This window comes from Pyricularia pennisetigena, chromosome 1 (genome assembly GCF_004337985.1).
Source record: "Pyricularia pennisetigena strain Br36 chromosome 1, whole genome shotgun sequence".
In the NCBI taxonomy this organism is placed as follows: Eukaryota; Fungi; Ascomycota; class Sordariomycetes; order Magnaporthales; family Pyriculariaceae; genus Pyricularia; species Pyricularia pennisetigena.
In genome coordinates, this window is record NC_043740.1 from 3,481,389 (window position 1) to 3,498,109 (window position 16,721).

Here is a 16,721-nt window from a genome sequence, read left to right on the forward strand (position 1 = left end):
AAATTACACCCCTATGCAAGATACCCGCAGCATATTCCAATGCCCCAGATTTAATTATGTGAATCTCAAGCCGCGGAATGCACTTTGCCATTGTCATATTCACGCTAAACTATCGCCGTCGTCCCGAACATTTCCGCAAGGAATTCCAAAGCCCGTCCGAATTTGAGGTCGATAGGATGTATTTTAAAACATTGTTTCAAGGTAAAAAAAGGGTATTTGGCATACCTTAGACATGCAGACCTGGCGCAGATCTGGCATAGCCGTGGCGCCAGGGTCTTAACTTGTACAGGCTGACACGTGAATGAACCTTAATTTCCTTCCTTATGACGAATAAACTGCTAGCCAATGAGAAAGAGCTTCGCGTCCGCGTCGGAGTGGGAAATAGTTTGTTGACACGGATTTACTCGGCCAATATAGACATGCAACTAACTGCGGTCAGGCATGACTTGCAGATTCATTCAGGAAATTGGTTGCGGGCGTTTGCTTGATTTTTTGTTCTCTTTCTTTTTCGTTTGATTTTTATTTTTTGAATTCTTGTTAAGTGCATTTTGGAACAGACGATGTTCCCACGTCCCTCATCGGCCCGACGACAAGATTTATTCAGTTCGGTTGATTATTTGTCTCGAAAAGAGTTGAACAGGCCCCGGACTCGAATGTCCCCACCCAACTAAACTCGAAAAAGTCCACCACCACGCTGGTCAGAGCAGTCTGTCGCTAAACTATCACTCAACCACTCCCTCCCTCGACAACTCCGCGTCCGACCGTTAAGACAATTTACCCCACGCGGAGGATGCACCTTTGCGATTACGAACAAGTGCAGTGCTGGGAAGACACGCGCGCTTCTATTTCGACTATTCTTGACCAATTACGCGAATAACCCCCTGAAAACGATCGAGCTCCAAGTTCGCAGACCGCTCGCGACCACGCTCGAAAAGGGGCACGCCGACCTCGCCGCTGGCGGAGCCCCCCTCACACACCGACAAGATGGCTGGTGGAAACATCAAGGTGGTTGTTCGGTGTCGGCCGTTCAACTCCCGAGGTAGGTTCTTTGTTGTTGTTGTCATGGCGGAAGGGACCCTGCGTCTCTATGAAGGTGCCAGGAAAGCTCACAGCTGTGGACTCTTGTAGAAAAGGATCGCGGAGCAAAATGTATCGTCGAAATGCGAGACAACCAGACCGTCCTTACGGCACCAGAAGGCGCAAGCAAGAAGGACCAGGGTCAGAAAGTCTTCGCCTTCGATAGGTCATACTGGTCTTTCGACAAGGAGGCACCGAACTATGCTGGCCAGTCAAATCTACACACCGATTTGGGAATACCGCTACTGGATAATGCATTCCAGGGATACAACAACTGTATTTTCGCATACGGTCAAACGGGTTCCGGAAAGTCGTACTCCATGATGGGGTATGGAAAAGAGCATGGTATCATTCCCATGATTTGTCAGGACATGTTTGAACGGATCAACAAGATGCAGACGGACTCGAATCTCAAGTGCACCGTCGAGGTGTCATATCTCGAAATTTACAACGAGCGCGTTCGCGATCTGCTCAACCCGAGCACCAAGGGCAATCTCAAGGTCCGAGAGCACCCGTCGACAGGACCCTACGTCGAAGACCTGGCCAAGCTGGCCGTCAGCAGTTTCCAGGAGATTGAGCATCTGATGGACGAAGGAAACAAAGCGAGAACGGTCGCTGCCACCAACATGAACGAAACTTCAAGTCGAAGTCACGCTGTGTTCACCCTGATGCTGACCCAGAAGAAGTTCGATGTCGAGACCAAGATGGCCATGGAAAAAGTTGCAAAGATTAGTCTGGTTGACTTGGCAGGTTCTGAAAGAGCAACATCTACTGGAGCTACCGGCGCACGTCTCAAGGAAGGTGCTGAGATCAACCGATCGCTCTCTACACTGGGACGTGTCATTGCAGCGCTAGCTGATCTGTCGACCGGCAAGAAGAAGAAGGGCGGTGCCACTGGCCAGGTGCCATATCGTGATTCAGTGCTCACATGGCTGCTAAAGGACTCGTTAGGTGGAAACAGTATGACTGCCATGATAGCGGCCATCAGTCCAGCAGACATCAACTTTGATGAAACACTCAGTACACTTCGGTACGCAGACTCGGCCAAACGTATCAAGAACCACGCGGTTGTCAACGAAGACGCCAATGCACGCATGATCAGAGAACTGAAGGAGGAATTGGCCATGCTCAAAACCAAGCTCGGAGGAGGCGGTGGCGGCGGCGGTGGCGGTGGAACCGGCTCGGCCGTACCTCCGGACGAGATTTACGCTGAGGGTACACCGTTGGAACAGCAGATTGTCAGCATCACAGCGGCAGACGGAACGGTCAAAAAGGTTTCAAAGGCTGAAATTGCCGAACAGTTGAGTCAAAGCGAGAAGCTGTTGACGGACCTGAACCAGACTTGGGAAGAAAAGTTGCAGAAGACCGAGGAGATTCACAAAGAACGTGAGGCTGCGTTGGAAGAATTAGGAATCAGCATCGAGAAGGGCTTTATCGGGCTGAGCACTCCCAAAAAGATTCCGCATTTGGTCAACCTGTCGGACGACCCGCTATTGGCTGAATGTCTGGTTTACAACCTCAAACCCGGAACAACAATTGTCGGAAACGTAGAGTCGAATGGAGAACACCAAGCAAATATCCGCCTGAACGGTTCAGGCATTTTGCATGAACACTGCATCTTCGACAATGCGCAGGACGGGACTGTTACTCTGATACCGCAACCCGGAGCAGCCGTTATGGTTAATGGCAAACGTATCGCCGAACCCAAGCAGCTTCATTCCGGATACCGAGTCATTCTTGGCGACTTTCACATCTTTAGATTTAACCATCCCATGGAGGCACGAGCGGAGCGAACAGAACAGAGTCTCCTACGGCAGTCACTCACCGCCAGTCAACTGCAGAATCTTGACAAGGCCACATCGCCCATGTCGGCCAAGTACGGGCATGCCAGGAACGTTAGCAAGGCAGGATCTGACTTTGGGGCTGACAGCCGGCCCGACTCGCCGGGGCCGTTTCAGCGGGATGGGCGCGACACGGATTGGTCTTTTGCGCGGCGAGAGGCTGCGCCTGCTATCCTCGGCTCCGACCAAAACATCACAAATCTGACCGATGAGGAGTTGAACGGGCTTTTTGAGAAGCTCCTCAAGGAACGGGAAGAGCGAGTAAATGGCCGCGATGGAGAAGACGAGACAGAGTCCATGTCGTCGTACCCCGTCCGCGAAAAGTACCTTTCGACTGGCACTATCGACAATTTCTCACTGGACACGGCCCTGACGATTCCCTCGACCCCCGGGCAAGGCGAAGGGGAGGACAAGCTGCGCGAGGCTAGGGAGGAGATGCAGACCCAGCTGGAGAAGCAAAAGGAAGAATTCCAGGGCCAGCTCAAAACTGCGGAAGCAGCAAATGTTGAAGTCGAGGCGATCAGGAAGGAGAAGGCACGGATGGAGGATGCGCTCGTGTCGCTCAAGGCCGAAATGCAGAAACAGCTCGAGGTTCAGCGCAAGACTTTTGAAGACAAGATCGAAAGGCTCGACCCGCTGAAGCGACCAAAGGCCAATCCCAAGCTGTCCGAAGCCGAAATAAAGCGTGCAAAGGACGTGGTGAAGCACTGGAAGAACCGGCGGTATGTTCACATGGCCGAGACTTTGCTGCAAAACGCATCTACTTTGAAGGAGGCGCAGGTGATGAGCCAGGAGCTAGAAGAACACGTCTCGTTCCAATTCACTGTTGTCGATGTCGGGCATGTGCTGTGCTCATCTTACGACATGGTTCTCAATGGCCTGCCGGGTGAGGGCGACGACGTTGCCCTCGAAGAGGCGCCCAAGCCGTGCATTGGCGTTCGAGTCATCGACTACAGAGACAGCTCCGTTCGGCTTTGGAGCTTGGAGAAGCTCCATGATCGTGTGCGCCAGATGCGCCAGATGTACCAATACCTCGACGAGCCCGAGTACTCACAGCATCTCAGCTTTGATAACCCCTTTGTCGAGAACTGCATGCCCCAGTACACCCTGGTCGGCGAGACAGATGTGCCTCTGCGCGCCGTGTTTGAGAGTCGCGTTCAAGACTTCACCTTGGATGTGCTATCGCCGCACACGTCTCACGTCATCGGCATCATCAAGCTGTCGCTGGAGCCGTCGAGCGCTAGGGCACCGTCCAACACTCTTAAGTTCAACGTCGTCATGAGCGAGATGGTCGGTTTCGCCGAGCGCGAGGGCACGGAAGTGCATGCCCAGCTCTTCATTCCTGGCGTGTCGGAAGAAGATGGCGTCACCACGACGCAGATGATCAGCGACTTTGACGAGGGCCCCATCAGATTCGAGAGCGTTCATAGCATGAGCGTGCCTCTGTTCGGGTCACAGGGCATCAGCCTCCGGATAGCCATCTTCGCCAAGGTTTCAACCATGCACCTCGACAAACTTCTCAGCTGGGACGACATGAGGGATGCGGTTCCGGTGTCGAGGGGGAAGCAGAAAGCGGCTAGGATATCCGAGAGCCATTTTCACACGGAAGAAAAGCACGATCTGCTTGCCAGAGTCCAGATTATGGAAATGGACGAGAACGGCGAGTATGTCCCGGTCGAAGTCACTCAGACGAGCGAACTCGATGCGGGGACGTTCCAGCTCCATCAGGGTCTGCAAAGGCGCATTGCGATCAACCTGAGCCACAGCTCTGGGGATGCTCTCCCGTGGGACGATGTCACGTCTGTAAGAGTGGGCAAGATTCAGCTCGTCGATCATGCCGGCAAGACGCCTGACATGGGCAACATCACGCCCGACATCTCAATGAAGCTTGCGTCGAAGCCCGTCTTCCGCCACAACGCAAACGGCACCCGCAGCGTGACCATGATTGGCCAGTGGGACTCCTCGCTGCACGGGTCGCTGCTGCTCGACCGCGTCACTGCAGACAAGTACAAGGTTCAGATGAGCATCTCATGGGAGGTCGCATCGGAAAAGCTCGCAGAGCCAATGAAGTTCTCCATGACTGTTTTTTGCCAGATAATGTCACGCAACTTTGTGCGCCAGTCGTCGTTGCTCTCTTCGCTGTGGCAGAGTGTCCGAATCGTCAAGTCGGCGACGGGAATTTTCACCATGTCCATGCGACCTGCGCCTATCAAGCGTGTGGGAGACATTTGGCGGCTCAACAGCCAGCATGATTACGTCAAGGGCGAGGAGACCTTGACAAGCTGGACTCCGCGCGGCGTTTCTCTCATCAGTGATTTCATAGCTGCCAAGAAGAAGCGCAGACGGATTGCAGAGGTCGGGGCTGTGCAGAACTTTGTGAGAAGGATTGGATATCCCCAGCCTAGGGTACAGCCGCTCACGGATAGCGATGGTCTCGACGAGGACATTCCACCGCCCAAGCTACCTGATGACATTGAATCTATCAATGAGCTGCTCCAGGACACGCCGGACGTTTCTCAGGTTCTCTCACCGCCCGCTGAAACCAACGGCGAGGGCGAGCCCAAGACACCAACGGATGCCGGTACCGAAGGGGTATCCGAGGAGGCCGGGACGGAGGCCGAGCCTGAGCCTGAGCCTGAGCCTGAAGACCCTACGCTTACCATATCTGACTTGTCCACTGCGAAGCCCGAGTATGACGAACGCGAATCAGCCCTATTAACAAAATGCTTTGAGCTGCTGAAGCCGCACCCGGATCCACTGCAAGCTATCCTGAGCCCGCTCAATACCTCACCTCCCGCAAACGGGGTGACAGAAGCCCCCGAGGAGGCACCGCGCTTGGTTACGACGATTGTCAAGGCGACCCGTAATCCAAAGCTCATGAAAGGTGGATATCTGCTTGTACCAAGCAGCGACTCGACACGTTGGATCAAACGTTTCGTCGAGCTTCGCCGGCCTTATCTACACATCCACAGCGTGACGGATGGTGAAGAGGTTGGTATTGTCAGCCTTCGGAATTCGAGGGTCGACAGCTCGCCCGGCATCCTGGGACTCATGGAAGCAGGCGGGCACGGTTACGATCCCAGCGATGACGGACAGCCGCAGTCACCGGGACAGGTGCACGACGAAAATCCTTCTCCGGCTCCCAGGCCCCGTCAGACATCCGGGCATCGGCGAACATCGTCGGGCCGCTTGATCTCGTCAATCTGGACAGGTTTCAGCGGGGGATCACGGACTAATGGTAACGGCGGAGGACTTGCAGGCCTCAGCGAACGGCTTCAGGCTGGCGTGTTTGCCATCTACGGAACGGACAACACATGGCTTTTTGCAGCCCGCAGCGAGCGCGACAAGCTGGACTGGATATTTAGGATTGACCAGAGTTACGTTGCTTCGAGTGCCAGCGCCAGCGGGGCGACTAGTCCGCTACCACGTCAGGTTCGAGACCCTAACAGGGAGGACGAGGGCGACAATTTTGCTCATGGTGGTGGTCGTTGAGGACGCCGTGATATTACTACTTTTTTTTTTTTTTTTTTTTTTTTTTTTTTTTTTTTTTTTTTTTTTTTTTGTTTATGCGGCAAGATCAAACCCCCTATTCTTAGATTAATGAGGCTCATGACTTTAGGATGGTATATCGTTGCTTTCTTTTCTTTTTTTTCTTTCGGGTGGTGTTTTATATTTATTCGTCATCTGCACCATAATTATACCAGCTCGGAAGGATGGATGAGGCGTGCGTGCTTCTTGAGGGCACCATGGCCACATACAGAGTCTCGAATTTCCTTTGTCACTTAATCTATATACCCTTCTTGCAGTTGGATTTTCCCCCGACTATATCGGTGGCCAAGCAGAATGACGGCATGACAGATCGATCGATCGCTCTTGTATCACAAGTTGTTTTTATTTTATTTTTCATATGATCTGGACATAGAAAACCGTAGGCTTGTCGATTTATACCCGTTTCAGCTAAACACTGAACTTATACAGACCCTCCCATAGAAACAATCCTACTCTACTGTAGATTGCGATTGACAAAAGGAAGATACATGGCTACGTTTTGCTCCCAACTATACATGCCCGTCTTCCACAATGCTCGGTCTGCCAGAGCTATGGTTAGAAGGAAGGCATATATATGAGCGGTTGTCAACGAGCTATAGACAATGTGTTTGAGGCGACAGTTGATCTTGTTGTTTTTTTTTTTTTTTTTCGGTTTGTTGGTGAATCATATGCCACATGATGATTACTCAATGATTCCAAGAACATATCGATTGTTATCCGAGTGTATTATCTCAGTTTGGACGCCGTGCTGCAACAATCGTGCTCATCCACAACGGATTGAGCCCTTCATTTTTTGTTTCTCTAGCCTATCTATGGCCACCCCTCACTCTGCTGAACCCTCCCCTGCCCCTCCGTCCGCCCCCTGCGCCGCCCCGGGAATCACTTCCGCCCGACGCCCCTCCGGGCGGCCTGGCTGGCAGAGACGACGGTGGCGGGCCAGGGGGCAGGGGCGGATTGCGACCGCTTCGTCCTCCCCCGCCGCTGCCACCATCGTTCATCCTCTGGTTCCTCGACTCACGATGTCGGCTGCTGCTGGTCCCGTTGGCAGCTGACGCACCGGCCTGGCCGTTGATCCTGATCTGCTGGCGGCCGGGCGGCGGTGGGCGGCTCCGGACGGGTGGCTGGATGAACTCGCCCTCCTCCTCGTCGTCGCTCTCAAAGTAGATGTGGTTCCTCTGCGGCACGATGCTCCTGCCGCCGAAGTCGGGCCTCTCGGGGTCGGGAGGCGGCGGGGGCACCCAGGACACGGGCAGGACGTCCGTGTCTGGGTCGACGTATCGGTCCCGGTTCGCAACGGTCCAGGTGTCGTCCTTGGAGTGGGTCGAAATGTTGTAGAGGCCGCAGTCGCCGCCAAAGTGGTTATCTGCGCCGCACGAGTAACAAAAGGCCGGTATGGACTGAACCTTGACGATGTTTTCAGGGTCCGGGTAGTAGGTGCACCACAGGGACTCGCAATCGTCCTCGAGGTGGTCGGTGGCGCAGCAGACGGCACACTCGAGCTCTGCCTCGCCGGCGGCCGAGGCTAGCTTCTCGGGACAGGATTTTTTTATGTGGCCTAGGCGTTGGCACTTGGTACACCGCACCCTCGTCGGGCACTGGGCTGAGGTGTGGCCTTGGTCCTGGCAGTGTCTGCATGTGGGTGGCGGGCAGTCGTTTGCGCGGTGGCCGTTTTTGGCGCAGATGACGCAGAAATCCGTCTTGGACGCACGGGGGAAGTAGAGGCGAAGCTGCTCCAGCTCTTCCTCTCGAGATAGTTGTACTTTGCCGCTCCCACCAGACACCGGTAGTAGTTGTTCCAACTCCTTGTGTAGGGTATTGGACGGTTTGTTCTCTGACCTCTCGGCTGGTTCCGATTCGGACATAATCTCTCCCTCGGAAAGCTCGCAGGATTCCTCGGCATTACCAACAAAGCCCGAGATGATCTTGTCCATCTGTGAAGACTCTGTATTCCTAGCAGCCTTCTTGCTTTCCTTACGAACCTGCTCCGGTATGGAAGTGGCCTCCAGGCGGATCAGGTAACCGCGACGCAAGAGTCTGGCATCCGCCTTTGCCGCGTTGGGTTCATTAGCCGAGCAGAACTCCTGGCACCAGGCAAGGAACTGCTTCTTTCGGCCGCCTTGAACCTCCAGCTGGAGCTCCGGCAGCTTCCAATCAATGCTTTTGCGACGCATTGTGGATCGGTCCGGCGCCTCACTCCCAGACCTGGATCTGGACTTGGACTTGGACCTCGACCTGGACTTGCCGGCGGCCACGGCATCACCACTGCTAACGGCAGACTCGACGCCAGCCTTGTCATTTGTAGTATCAGCATCGACATTGGTCTTAGTTTGGATGTCCTTTGGGCTCTTTCTATCCGCTGAGCTCGCGGTTATACGGTTCAAGACAGCGCGTGTTTTGAGAGCTGGCAAAGCGGCCCCAAAAGATGTCCTAACAACTTTGTGAGAGGCGCTGTTCCAATCGCGGGGGCCTGCAGCGGTCACTGCTCCACCGTCACCTTGCGCAGAATCTTCAACCTTGGCCGCTTCATCGTCATCGTCATCATCCGAATCCGCGTCCTCGCCATCGTCATCACCATCACCACCGGTGTCCATGTTGGATGTTTCGGTTGGCTCAGGGTCAGGTGAGCCGGGCGATGCAGGTATGGCAGCCTCCTTCTGATCGTCGGACTGACCAATTCCTGGTTCGCTCAGCCTTATTTTCTTTGGAGCTGGCGATGCGTGACCTGAAGATGTAGGTGCATTTTGTTGATCCAGCGCAGGTTCATCTTCAGAAGCCTCATCAAGGGAGCGCTTCTGTCCAGTCGATGCAGGAGCAACCTCAGGTTGTACCTGGTCCTGAACTGGAGACTCCGGCTGCATGCTTGTGGGCATGGTCGAGTTTTGGGTGTTTTCGGCTATGACCGCAGCCAACGCAACGCAGCCAAGGTTACGCCAAAAAAAAATAAAAATTCCCGATATCAGCAAATGAGGATTGCGGTTATAGCAAGACGCGCTTTGGCATGCGATTTGGAACTAAAGGCTCTGCGTGCACGCGCCAAGCCAAGCCAAAGTAAAAAATAGAAACAAGAGCGTATAACGTATGCGAGAAAAAAAAAAAAAAATAATAAGATGACGATGCACTTTTTTTTCCCCGTTGCTCCCCTGAACAAACAAAACAGCTGACACAAACCGGAGCACAGTTTCCCATTGCCCACATGAGCAAGCAAAATGGGGAAACAGACTAACCTGGTCAAGCTCGTATTATACGTCTCGCGAAATAGCAAGGTACCATTTGGTATTTTTGTATTGATATGCCAGGGTTTTGAGAACCACCGTTAAAGGGGAGTTGGCCAGTGGGTTTTCGTTTTTTTTTTTTTTTGTTCTTTTTCTTTTCTTCTTGGTCTCTGCCGGCATCGCGCGACGTGTCGATTGCGTGGGAATTCGCTGCATCGACAATCCAATTTCAATGTCGCCCCATCGTCATACGGATTTTGATTGGATCGACCTCTCAGGCTGTGGGGAAATTCATCATTTAGTATGGTAGAGCACCCCAGCCAAGGAGAGGGGTATCCACTGGTTCGGTCGCAGGCCCCCCAACAGCAAGTAGCCTTTGGAAAGGAGCTGGAAGGGGACGACCCTTTGAATGTGCACGACAAAAGGTTACATGTGTAGTGGATTTGAATCGACGAGAGACACAGTTAGTTGGCCCGAACCAAACAAACTACAACAACATCGAGAGCAACTGACGCTCAACACTCTATTTACGACAAGCACGCATAGAAGTGTCTTGCAATCATTTGATCAGTGCAATCAACACAACTACACCAGACCTAAAAGTAATAGGTAAGTGAGCTACACAAAAGGTACCTCTACCTTACCTATCGACCTACATGCCTTAGTATTAGGCGGTGGACCATTTAGGTGCTGCTCCTTCACGTCCCATCTTTCCATGCCTCTCGTTGAACCCCCAAAAAGAGGTCACTTTGGCTGAGTTTCTAGCTGCTGCCAAATGTAATCGGTAGTATTGGTCGAAGAACAAGAAACCAGCAAAAAAAAAAAAAAAAAAGGCACGAGCAAACTAACTTTCAAACTTCAACCACTACACAGTCTCTACCGCTCGCCCGCGATCCCCCCGCGCCACGTTCTTTCCAGTCCAAAGGCATCCCCATCTCGACTTTGTTTGTTTGCGTCCCTTTGCAATCTTGCTCAACCAGTTTTTTGCGCACCACACGAAAGCGCCAGCCGTCGAGGTTCTTAATATCTATCCAACGTCGATTTGATATCGCCAAACACATACGCTTCTGTTTTGCCTCCAGCCTGGCCTGCATCTTTTGACTTTTCTGGCTTTGACTGGCTGCAGCGCAAAAAGTCATACTCTGCCTTTGTCACAAGCTTCTCAGCTGCGACGATAAGGGGGCAAAAATACGCACACGCACATAGCACGCACCTTGACGGCACAAGGCACAAAAGGCAAACTCCAGGATCTCGACACGTTCGAGATCGTCCACCTGCTCCCTCCGCGTGTTTAGACGGCTTCCCGCCGCCACACCGTCAAGCTGTCTTCCCCGATCCTCATCCCTCGGATCGTCTCGTACGACGCGGGCACCAACGTTCCCCGCCGAGGTGGTGCTTACAGTACGAATCCGATGGTTACCGACAACAAGACTGGCCGCCGGAGGAGGTCTAGCAGCATCCTTCAGGTCTATCATGAGCCGCAAGAGCCCATCGATCAGCTCAGCGACCAGTCTGCGCTGCCCAACCTGAATGCGAACTGGGTCAACGCCAAGGGTGAGCGAGCTTTTTTTTTTTTTTTTTTTTCCTCTTTTTTTACTTGGAAAATTCGCCCCCTTCACCTTCGCAAAGACCTCTACGTTTGCGACGAGGTCTACGAAGCGTCGCATGGGCTGAACCTTGGTTGGAGTTGTCGGCTTGGCTGGCTGGAGCTTGGTATGGCGTGATAATTCTAAACCGAAGCTAACATATTGTTGTGCTCCCTCTAGGCGCTTGGGGCATCCACATCGTTCTCATCATCGCCCTCAAGATCCTCTACGATGTGATTCCCGGCGTGTCACAAGAGACTTCATGGACGCTGGTCAACATCTCGTATATGCTAGGATCCTACATCATGTTTCATTACGTCAGGGGCGTCCCTTTTGAATTCAACGCCGGCGCATACGACAACCTCAACATGTGGGAGCAGATAGACGATGGCGCACAGTACACTCCGGCCAAAAAGTTTCTGCTCAGTGTGCCTATTGTGCTTTTCCTGCTGAGCACACATTACACCCATTACGATTTGACTTATTTCACCATCAACTTCCTGGCCGTCTTGGGTGTTGTGATTCCAAAGCTGCCTTTTGTAAGCATGATTCGGTTTTTCCTATCTGGATTTCTGTCGTGTCGAGGCGGACAAACCCCCTTCGGTTGTGCTCGCGCCACGGCGATTTTCTTCGCACGTGCTAACTTAAAATATCGTATACAGAGCCACCGCATGAGGGTTGGTTTGTTTTCTGGGCCGCCGGAGGATCAATGATGGAGGAACCACACTGGATCGCCGATCACCATTGTTTGTGTCGGGGTGGGCATTTTGTTGGGGATGGAGGGAGGGATTTGGTGCTGCTAACTCTGTGATTGATTTTCGAACTGTAACCGCCCACTCACGCCCAAGTGAGCCGACAGAATGTCGAGGTTCTCACGGCACATGGCTGCGGTCGGACCCCTTCCGGCCGGCAGGAATAGTGCAATGGCCAGATTTAGTCGAGTTTATCAAGCACTTCGCGGTTTGGCTTTGAGCTTGAGCAGTGCCTGCTCTTTCCTAGGTCGCTCAACGCACTCAATCCATCCTGTTTTTTTTTCCCTCATAAAATGACCACAGAACGCCCTAAGTGAAGAATTTTCACCTCTATACCGACGGCCGCCGCCACAAGCGTGCCATTGAAGCTTTTATTGCACCTTGGAAGGATAGATGGCTGCCAACTTTGAGGGGAGGTTGTTGTTGAGCCCGGCCTTGATTCATAGCAATATGCGCATCTTCAAGTGTCATCAACCATATTCACAACAAACCTAGGGTGGTGCTAGAGAAGCGTCGTCTACTTTGAGGCTGCAGAAATTAGCGGTATTCTACCATTAGGGTGAAGAATGGGTCATAGTGGCATTGGAATAAGGTGAGGGCATGCGTGGACAGCAGCTTCCTCATGGCTGGTCCGCCGCTGTGGACGTCTATAAGAGAAGGGCAAGATCTCCCTGGATCCTAGGGAATGGCCTTGATCGATTCTTTACCACAAGGCAATCTTCATTGAACCAACAGTCAAAGTCGGTCGTTTTTTTTTTCTTCTCCCGAGCTTCCCCCCACTCTTTACACCTTGTCCCAAATCATCTTCACAATGCAGACCACAGCCATCCTCGCCCTGGTCGCCGCCGGCTTCGTGGCGGCCTCCCCCCAACACAAGATCTCCAAGCCCGTCATCACGGCCAGGCAGAACAACGGACAGGCCACCCCCGTGACTGCCACCGCCATCGCCACCATCTCGACCGTGGCCACGGCCGCCAACCAGGTCATCACCGCCTCCACAACGGTCTTTGCCACGGCCACCCCGGAGACCACCACCGTCACCGTCACTGCCACCCAGACCGTGTCGGAGACCCCCATCCCCACCGTCACCGTCACCGCCCACTGGGGTCACCACCACCACGGTGGTCACCATCATCACCACGATGATGACTACGATGACGATGACTACGATGATGATGATGACTATGGAAAGCAGAAGTGAGTCGAGCGTTCTGATGACGAGCCATTGGTGGAGTTGATGCAATTTGAGAGTGGGTATAAAGCTAGATGCTGACTTTTTTACTTTTGCTCCCCCTTTGTAGCTAAAGGTGCCACAGACCAAGTGGCAGCAGGCCGATCTAGCACCTCCCTCCACACTCCTCTCCTTGCGTCGGGCATGAGAGTGTAGTGTGCAAGGAGAGGATTGACTAGTACCAGGACCCTGTTTGGAGTCAACTCCGACCTTTTTTCTTCTTTATTTCTTTTCACATCGATATCCAAAAAGTTTTCATTGACAAAATACTTGTTTCGGACTCGGAACCGGATCCAAGGAACATGGGGATCAAAGAAAAACAAAAAAAAAAAAAAAAAAAAAAAACAAGTCTCAACGCCCACCCATCTATCCGCATGCATCAACCAAATCCCAGACAACCAACATTCCTTCAACAAGGTGCCCAACAAGAAACACTTGATAAACCCCCTGGAGATTCTTTTCTTACACCAACCAGAAATGAAATCTCTCCCACCTGGGTCACATGCACTCTTCCCTCTCCTTAACGATATCCAAAGCCTCCCTCCGGGTCTGATCAACCCTTAGATGGCGGTGCCACTCACTTGTACCATATTTTTATGGTTTTGCGCTCCTTGACTCTTTACTCTAGGCTCTCATTTTCTTGAACTACCTATATTCATCCCTTTACGGTAAGGGATCTTGGGACACTCATGGTTTTAGCGGGGAAGCCTTGGTTTTTTTTTTTTCTCCTTGTTTAATAGTTGTTTTCTTTATTTTCCCTCTTCTCTCGGGAATTTAAAAGACAATACTCCCTTGGGGGCCAGGACTCTAGTCAAAAAAAACAAAAGCACATATGGGGACGGGGTCTATTAATTCTTTTAGAGTTTGATAGTAATTATAAACTCTTATGCTCAAGTATTTTGCGTGTGCTCTGCGGTGTGATGGAGGGCCCAAGACAAATCTTCAGCAGGCTTCTGGCCCGACGTGGACCCGGAAGCCTTTGACTGAAGAACCCATTCACTGGTGTGTTTCTGGATGGATCTTGTGAGCATCTACTTCGTTCGTGGTGCCAAAAAAAAGACTCGAAGCTACTCCCTGCTGCCGCTGTCTGAATAGAGTTGAGCGTGGTGTGCTTGGGCTGGGCTTGAAAAATGGTGCTAGGCTGGGGCTAAGGCATGGTTGGTTGGGCCCGCCCTTTTGTTACTTTGTATTTAGTGGTCGAAACAGACCCCAAGCCACCGGGGCCCCCAATGGGCAATTCAGGGTCCCCGTTGTCTCTCGTACTCTCTTCCTTGTTGGTCTGACTTTGGTCGGGACCCTTCCAGAGCACAAGGTGCGATTCTTCTTTGTCCCACCAGGCCACGAGTAGAATCGAGAACCACGCGGGAATGGCTGTGCTCCTCTGGTTTCTAGTGTGCATGTATTACAAGCAATCACTTTTTTTGCTTTACAAGTCGCCCTCGCCGGCGAGGTAAATTTCAAGAAAAGAAAAATGTTTCGTATTGCATCGACCAACAAACATATCGTCCATACCAACCAAGTGCAACAAAGGAAGATCAAAGTAACGAATGCCACGTGCTGTGCAAGTTCATGATGAGATACAGGGGTAAATCCTCACAAAAAATAGACACCCAGGCTTGCGATAAACTGATATGTGATATATATATCAGCCCTTTTTCTCGGCCATGTGTTATCTTTGCGACCCTTGTCAAACAATAGCTTGTTGTTTCTTTGGGCAAAATCCATCAGAGACAAAGAACTTGAACAATGAACAACGCGGCCAAGGCCACAATCGGGGGGAATCTCCTCACTGGGCCCTTGAGATGGGCTGGCGTGGTGCTGCCTAGGGACTTGTCCAAGGTTCTATTCTGCTCGCAGTCACCGAAATTAACCTCCCTGGACTCTTTGTTTTTTTTTTTTCTTATTCTTTTATCAGGGATGTCATTTCGCAAATGCCGTTGTTAGGTAGCCACCAAAGGACAAAAAGACGTGAAAAACTCAAGCTGTATTCCCCGATATAAAGGCAAAGAAGCATCCTGCTGCCTCGGATGGCCGGAATCTGTCAGAATGTTCTCCATCTTCAGTTCACGGCCGGCCTGTGAGCAGTAGGCATACTCTTGAGTAGACAACCGAACCCATCTTTCACTTGGACGTCCCTATAAACTAGCTCTCTCTCTCTCTCTCTCTCACCCTAAGCCGGCTTGTCTCCTGGAACGCCATACGTACACTAGATATCCCTCCTTTGCTCTGAGAGCAAGAGCCTTTGCTTGGTTCGACAAGCGCAGCCAGTCTGCTTGCCCGTCTTCCCATCCCGCTTATCCCAAGACATCATACCCGAGTCGCACGTCCACAACCTCCAAGGATACCGCGACGACGCACAAGAGCATACGCAGAGGGGATAGAGAAATGTGCGGCCTCGAGAACCTCCAGCACCGGTGCTGCGGGGCCTACTCCCAAGAGGTGCGGTACGAATGCCCACGAGCGGCGTCGTACGGTGGCTGGATCCAGTAAGTTATTTTTTATTTTATTTTGATGTCTATCTACTTGAATTTGGTTTAGCCCGGTACCCCCCAAAAGGCAAAAACGTCACGCTTATTGGTAGTACAAGCCAGCAGGGAAAAAGGTCTAGAACATATCCCATCCAAAACTAGAAAGAGGGAATTGCTAATCATCGAGCAACCATAAGCAACAGCTGTGCATACCGCGACGCCCAAGGGGCACGAACCGTCGACACGCCCTGCACATCCTGCAGTCAGAGGGGCAGGCCCGGCGAAAGGAAGGACTCGTTCCACCCGTTTCGGAGTCTGGGAAGCCGGACGCCGACGCCGTGATTCTACAACGGCGGGGAGGAATTTGTGCCACCGGGTGAGAAAGTGACTCGGTCGAGCTGGACTCGATGGTCCGCCTTCCCATTTTTAAAAAAGAAAGAAAAAATATTCTGGCCTCTGCAAGGCAGGACAGGGCACTGGCTTTTGAGCCTCGAGAAGAAGGGGAGGGGTTCACAACCAGGAGGGATTGCGATCCAGACCTTCCACGACGTCGGAAGGCGGAAAAAAAAGGCGCAACAGAAGCCCTCTTGAAGGGAGAGCCGGCCCCTCAACGATTACGTCTTTTCTCCTCCCCACGTCCGATTCGTCGGCTCGGGATAGGAGCCCTCGAAGAAACGACTGGCTGAAGCGGGTGCCGGCAGAGAAGTATTATACGCTGTGCCCATGGAAGAGCCGGGCCCGGTGCATATCATCTGATATTCGCTGCAGCCGGCCGTTTGTTTTCCCTTTTGGTACTCTCTATTATTTTTTTTTTCTTCTTCGCTCCAGCTCATACAGGCACCATCCTCCACAGTTTCCTTCGGCAACCGCGGGGGGGAAAAACAAAAAGGAACCGGGATGTGGATGCCGTCAGGCCGGCCTGACCGAGGTGGGCTGTCGAAGCAATCAGTATCGGAGAGTGCGGGAACACAAATAGAGCTGGGGCCGCCGCATGGCATAGATGGT

The 16,721-nt window shown here is 52.4% G+C and overlaps 4 protein-coding genes across 4 annotated transcripts; 3 read left to right on the plus strand and 1 right to left on the minus strand.

Annotated features, from left to right (window-relative positions):
* Window positions 1-984: 984 nt before the first annotated feature.
* Window positions 985-6,410, plus strand: PpBr36_07593 (uncharacterized protein; the record flags this gene model as incomplete). The annotated part of the gene is made up of 2 exons (XM_029894729.1): window positions 985-1,039; window positions 1,129-6,410. 2 exons carry the CDS (start codon window positions 985-987, stop codon window positions 6,408-6,410), a joined length of 5,337 nt encoding a protein of 1,778 aa, XP_029748143.1.
* An 863-nt stretch (window positions 6,411-7,273) lies between these two features.
* On the minus strand, window positions 7,274-9,337 carry PpBr36_07594 (uncharacterized protein; the record flags this gene model as incomplete). The annotated part of the gene is made up of 1 exon (XM_029894730.1): window positions 7,274-9,337. The coding sequence occupies one exon, from the start codon at window positions 9,335-9,337 to the stop codon at window positions 7,274-7,276; it is 2,064 nt and encodes a 687-aa protein (XP_029748138.1).
* A 1,754-nt stretch (window positions 9,338-11,091) lies between these two features.
* Window positions 11,092-11,978, plus strand: PpBr36_07595 (uncharacterized protein; the record flags this gene model as incomplete). Its single annotated transcript, XM_029894731.1, has 3 exons — window positions 11,092-11,233; window positions 11,446-11,804; window positions 11,928-11,978. 3 exons carry the CDS (start codon window positions 11,092-11,094, stop codon window positions 11,976-11,978), a joined length of 552 nt encoding a protein of 183 aa, XP_029748137.1.
* An 850-nt stretch (window positions 11,979-12,828) lies between these two features.
* PpBr36_07596 (uncharacterized protein) lies at window positions 12,829-16,058 on the plus strand (the record flags this gene model as incomplete). The annotated part of the gene is made up of 2 exons (XM_029894732.1): window positions 12,829-13,214; window positions 15,920-16,058. 2 exons carry the CDS (start codon window positions 12,829-12,831, stop codon window positions 16,056-16,058), a joined length of 525 nt encoding a protein of 174 aa, XP_029748140.1.
* Window positions 16,059-16,721: the final 663 nt, after the last annotated feature.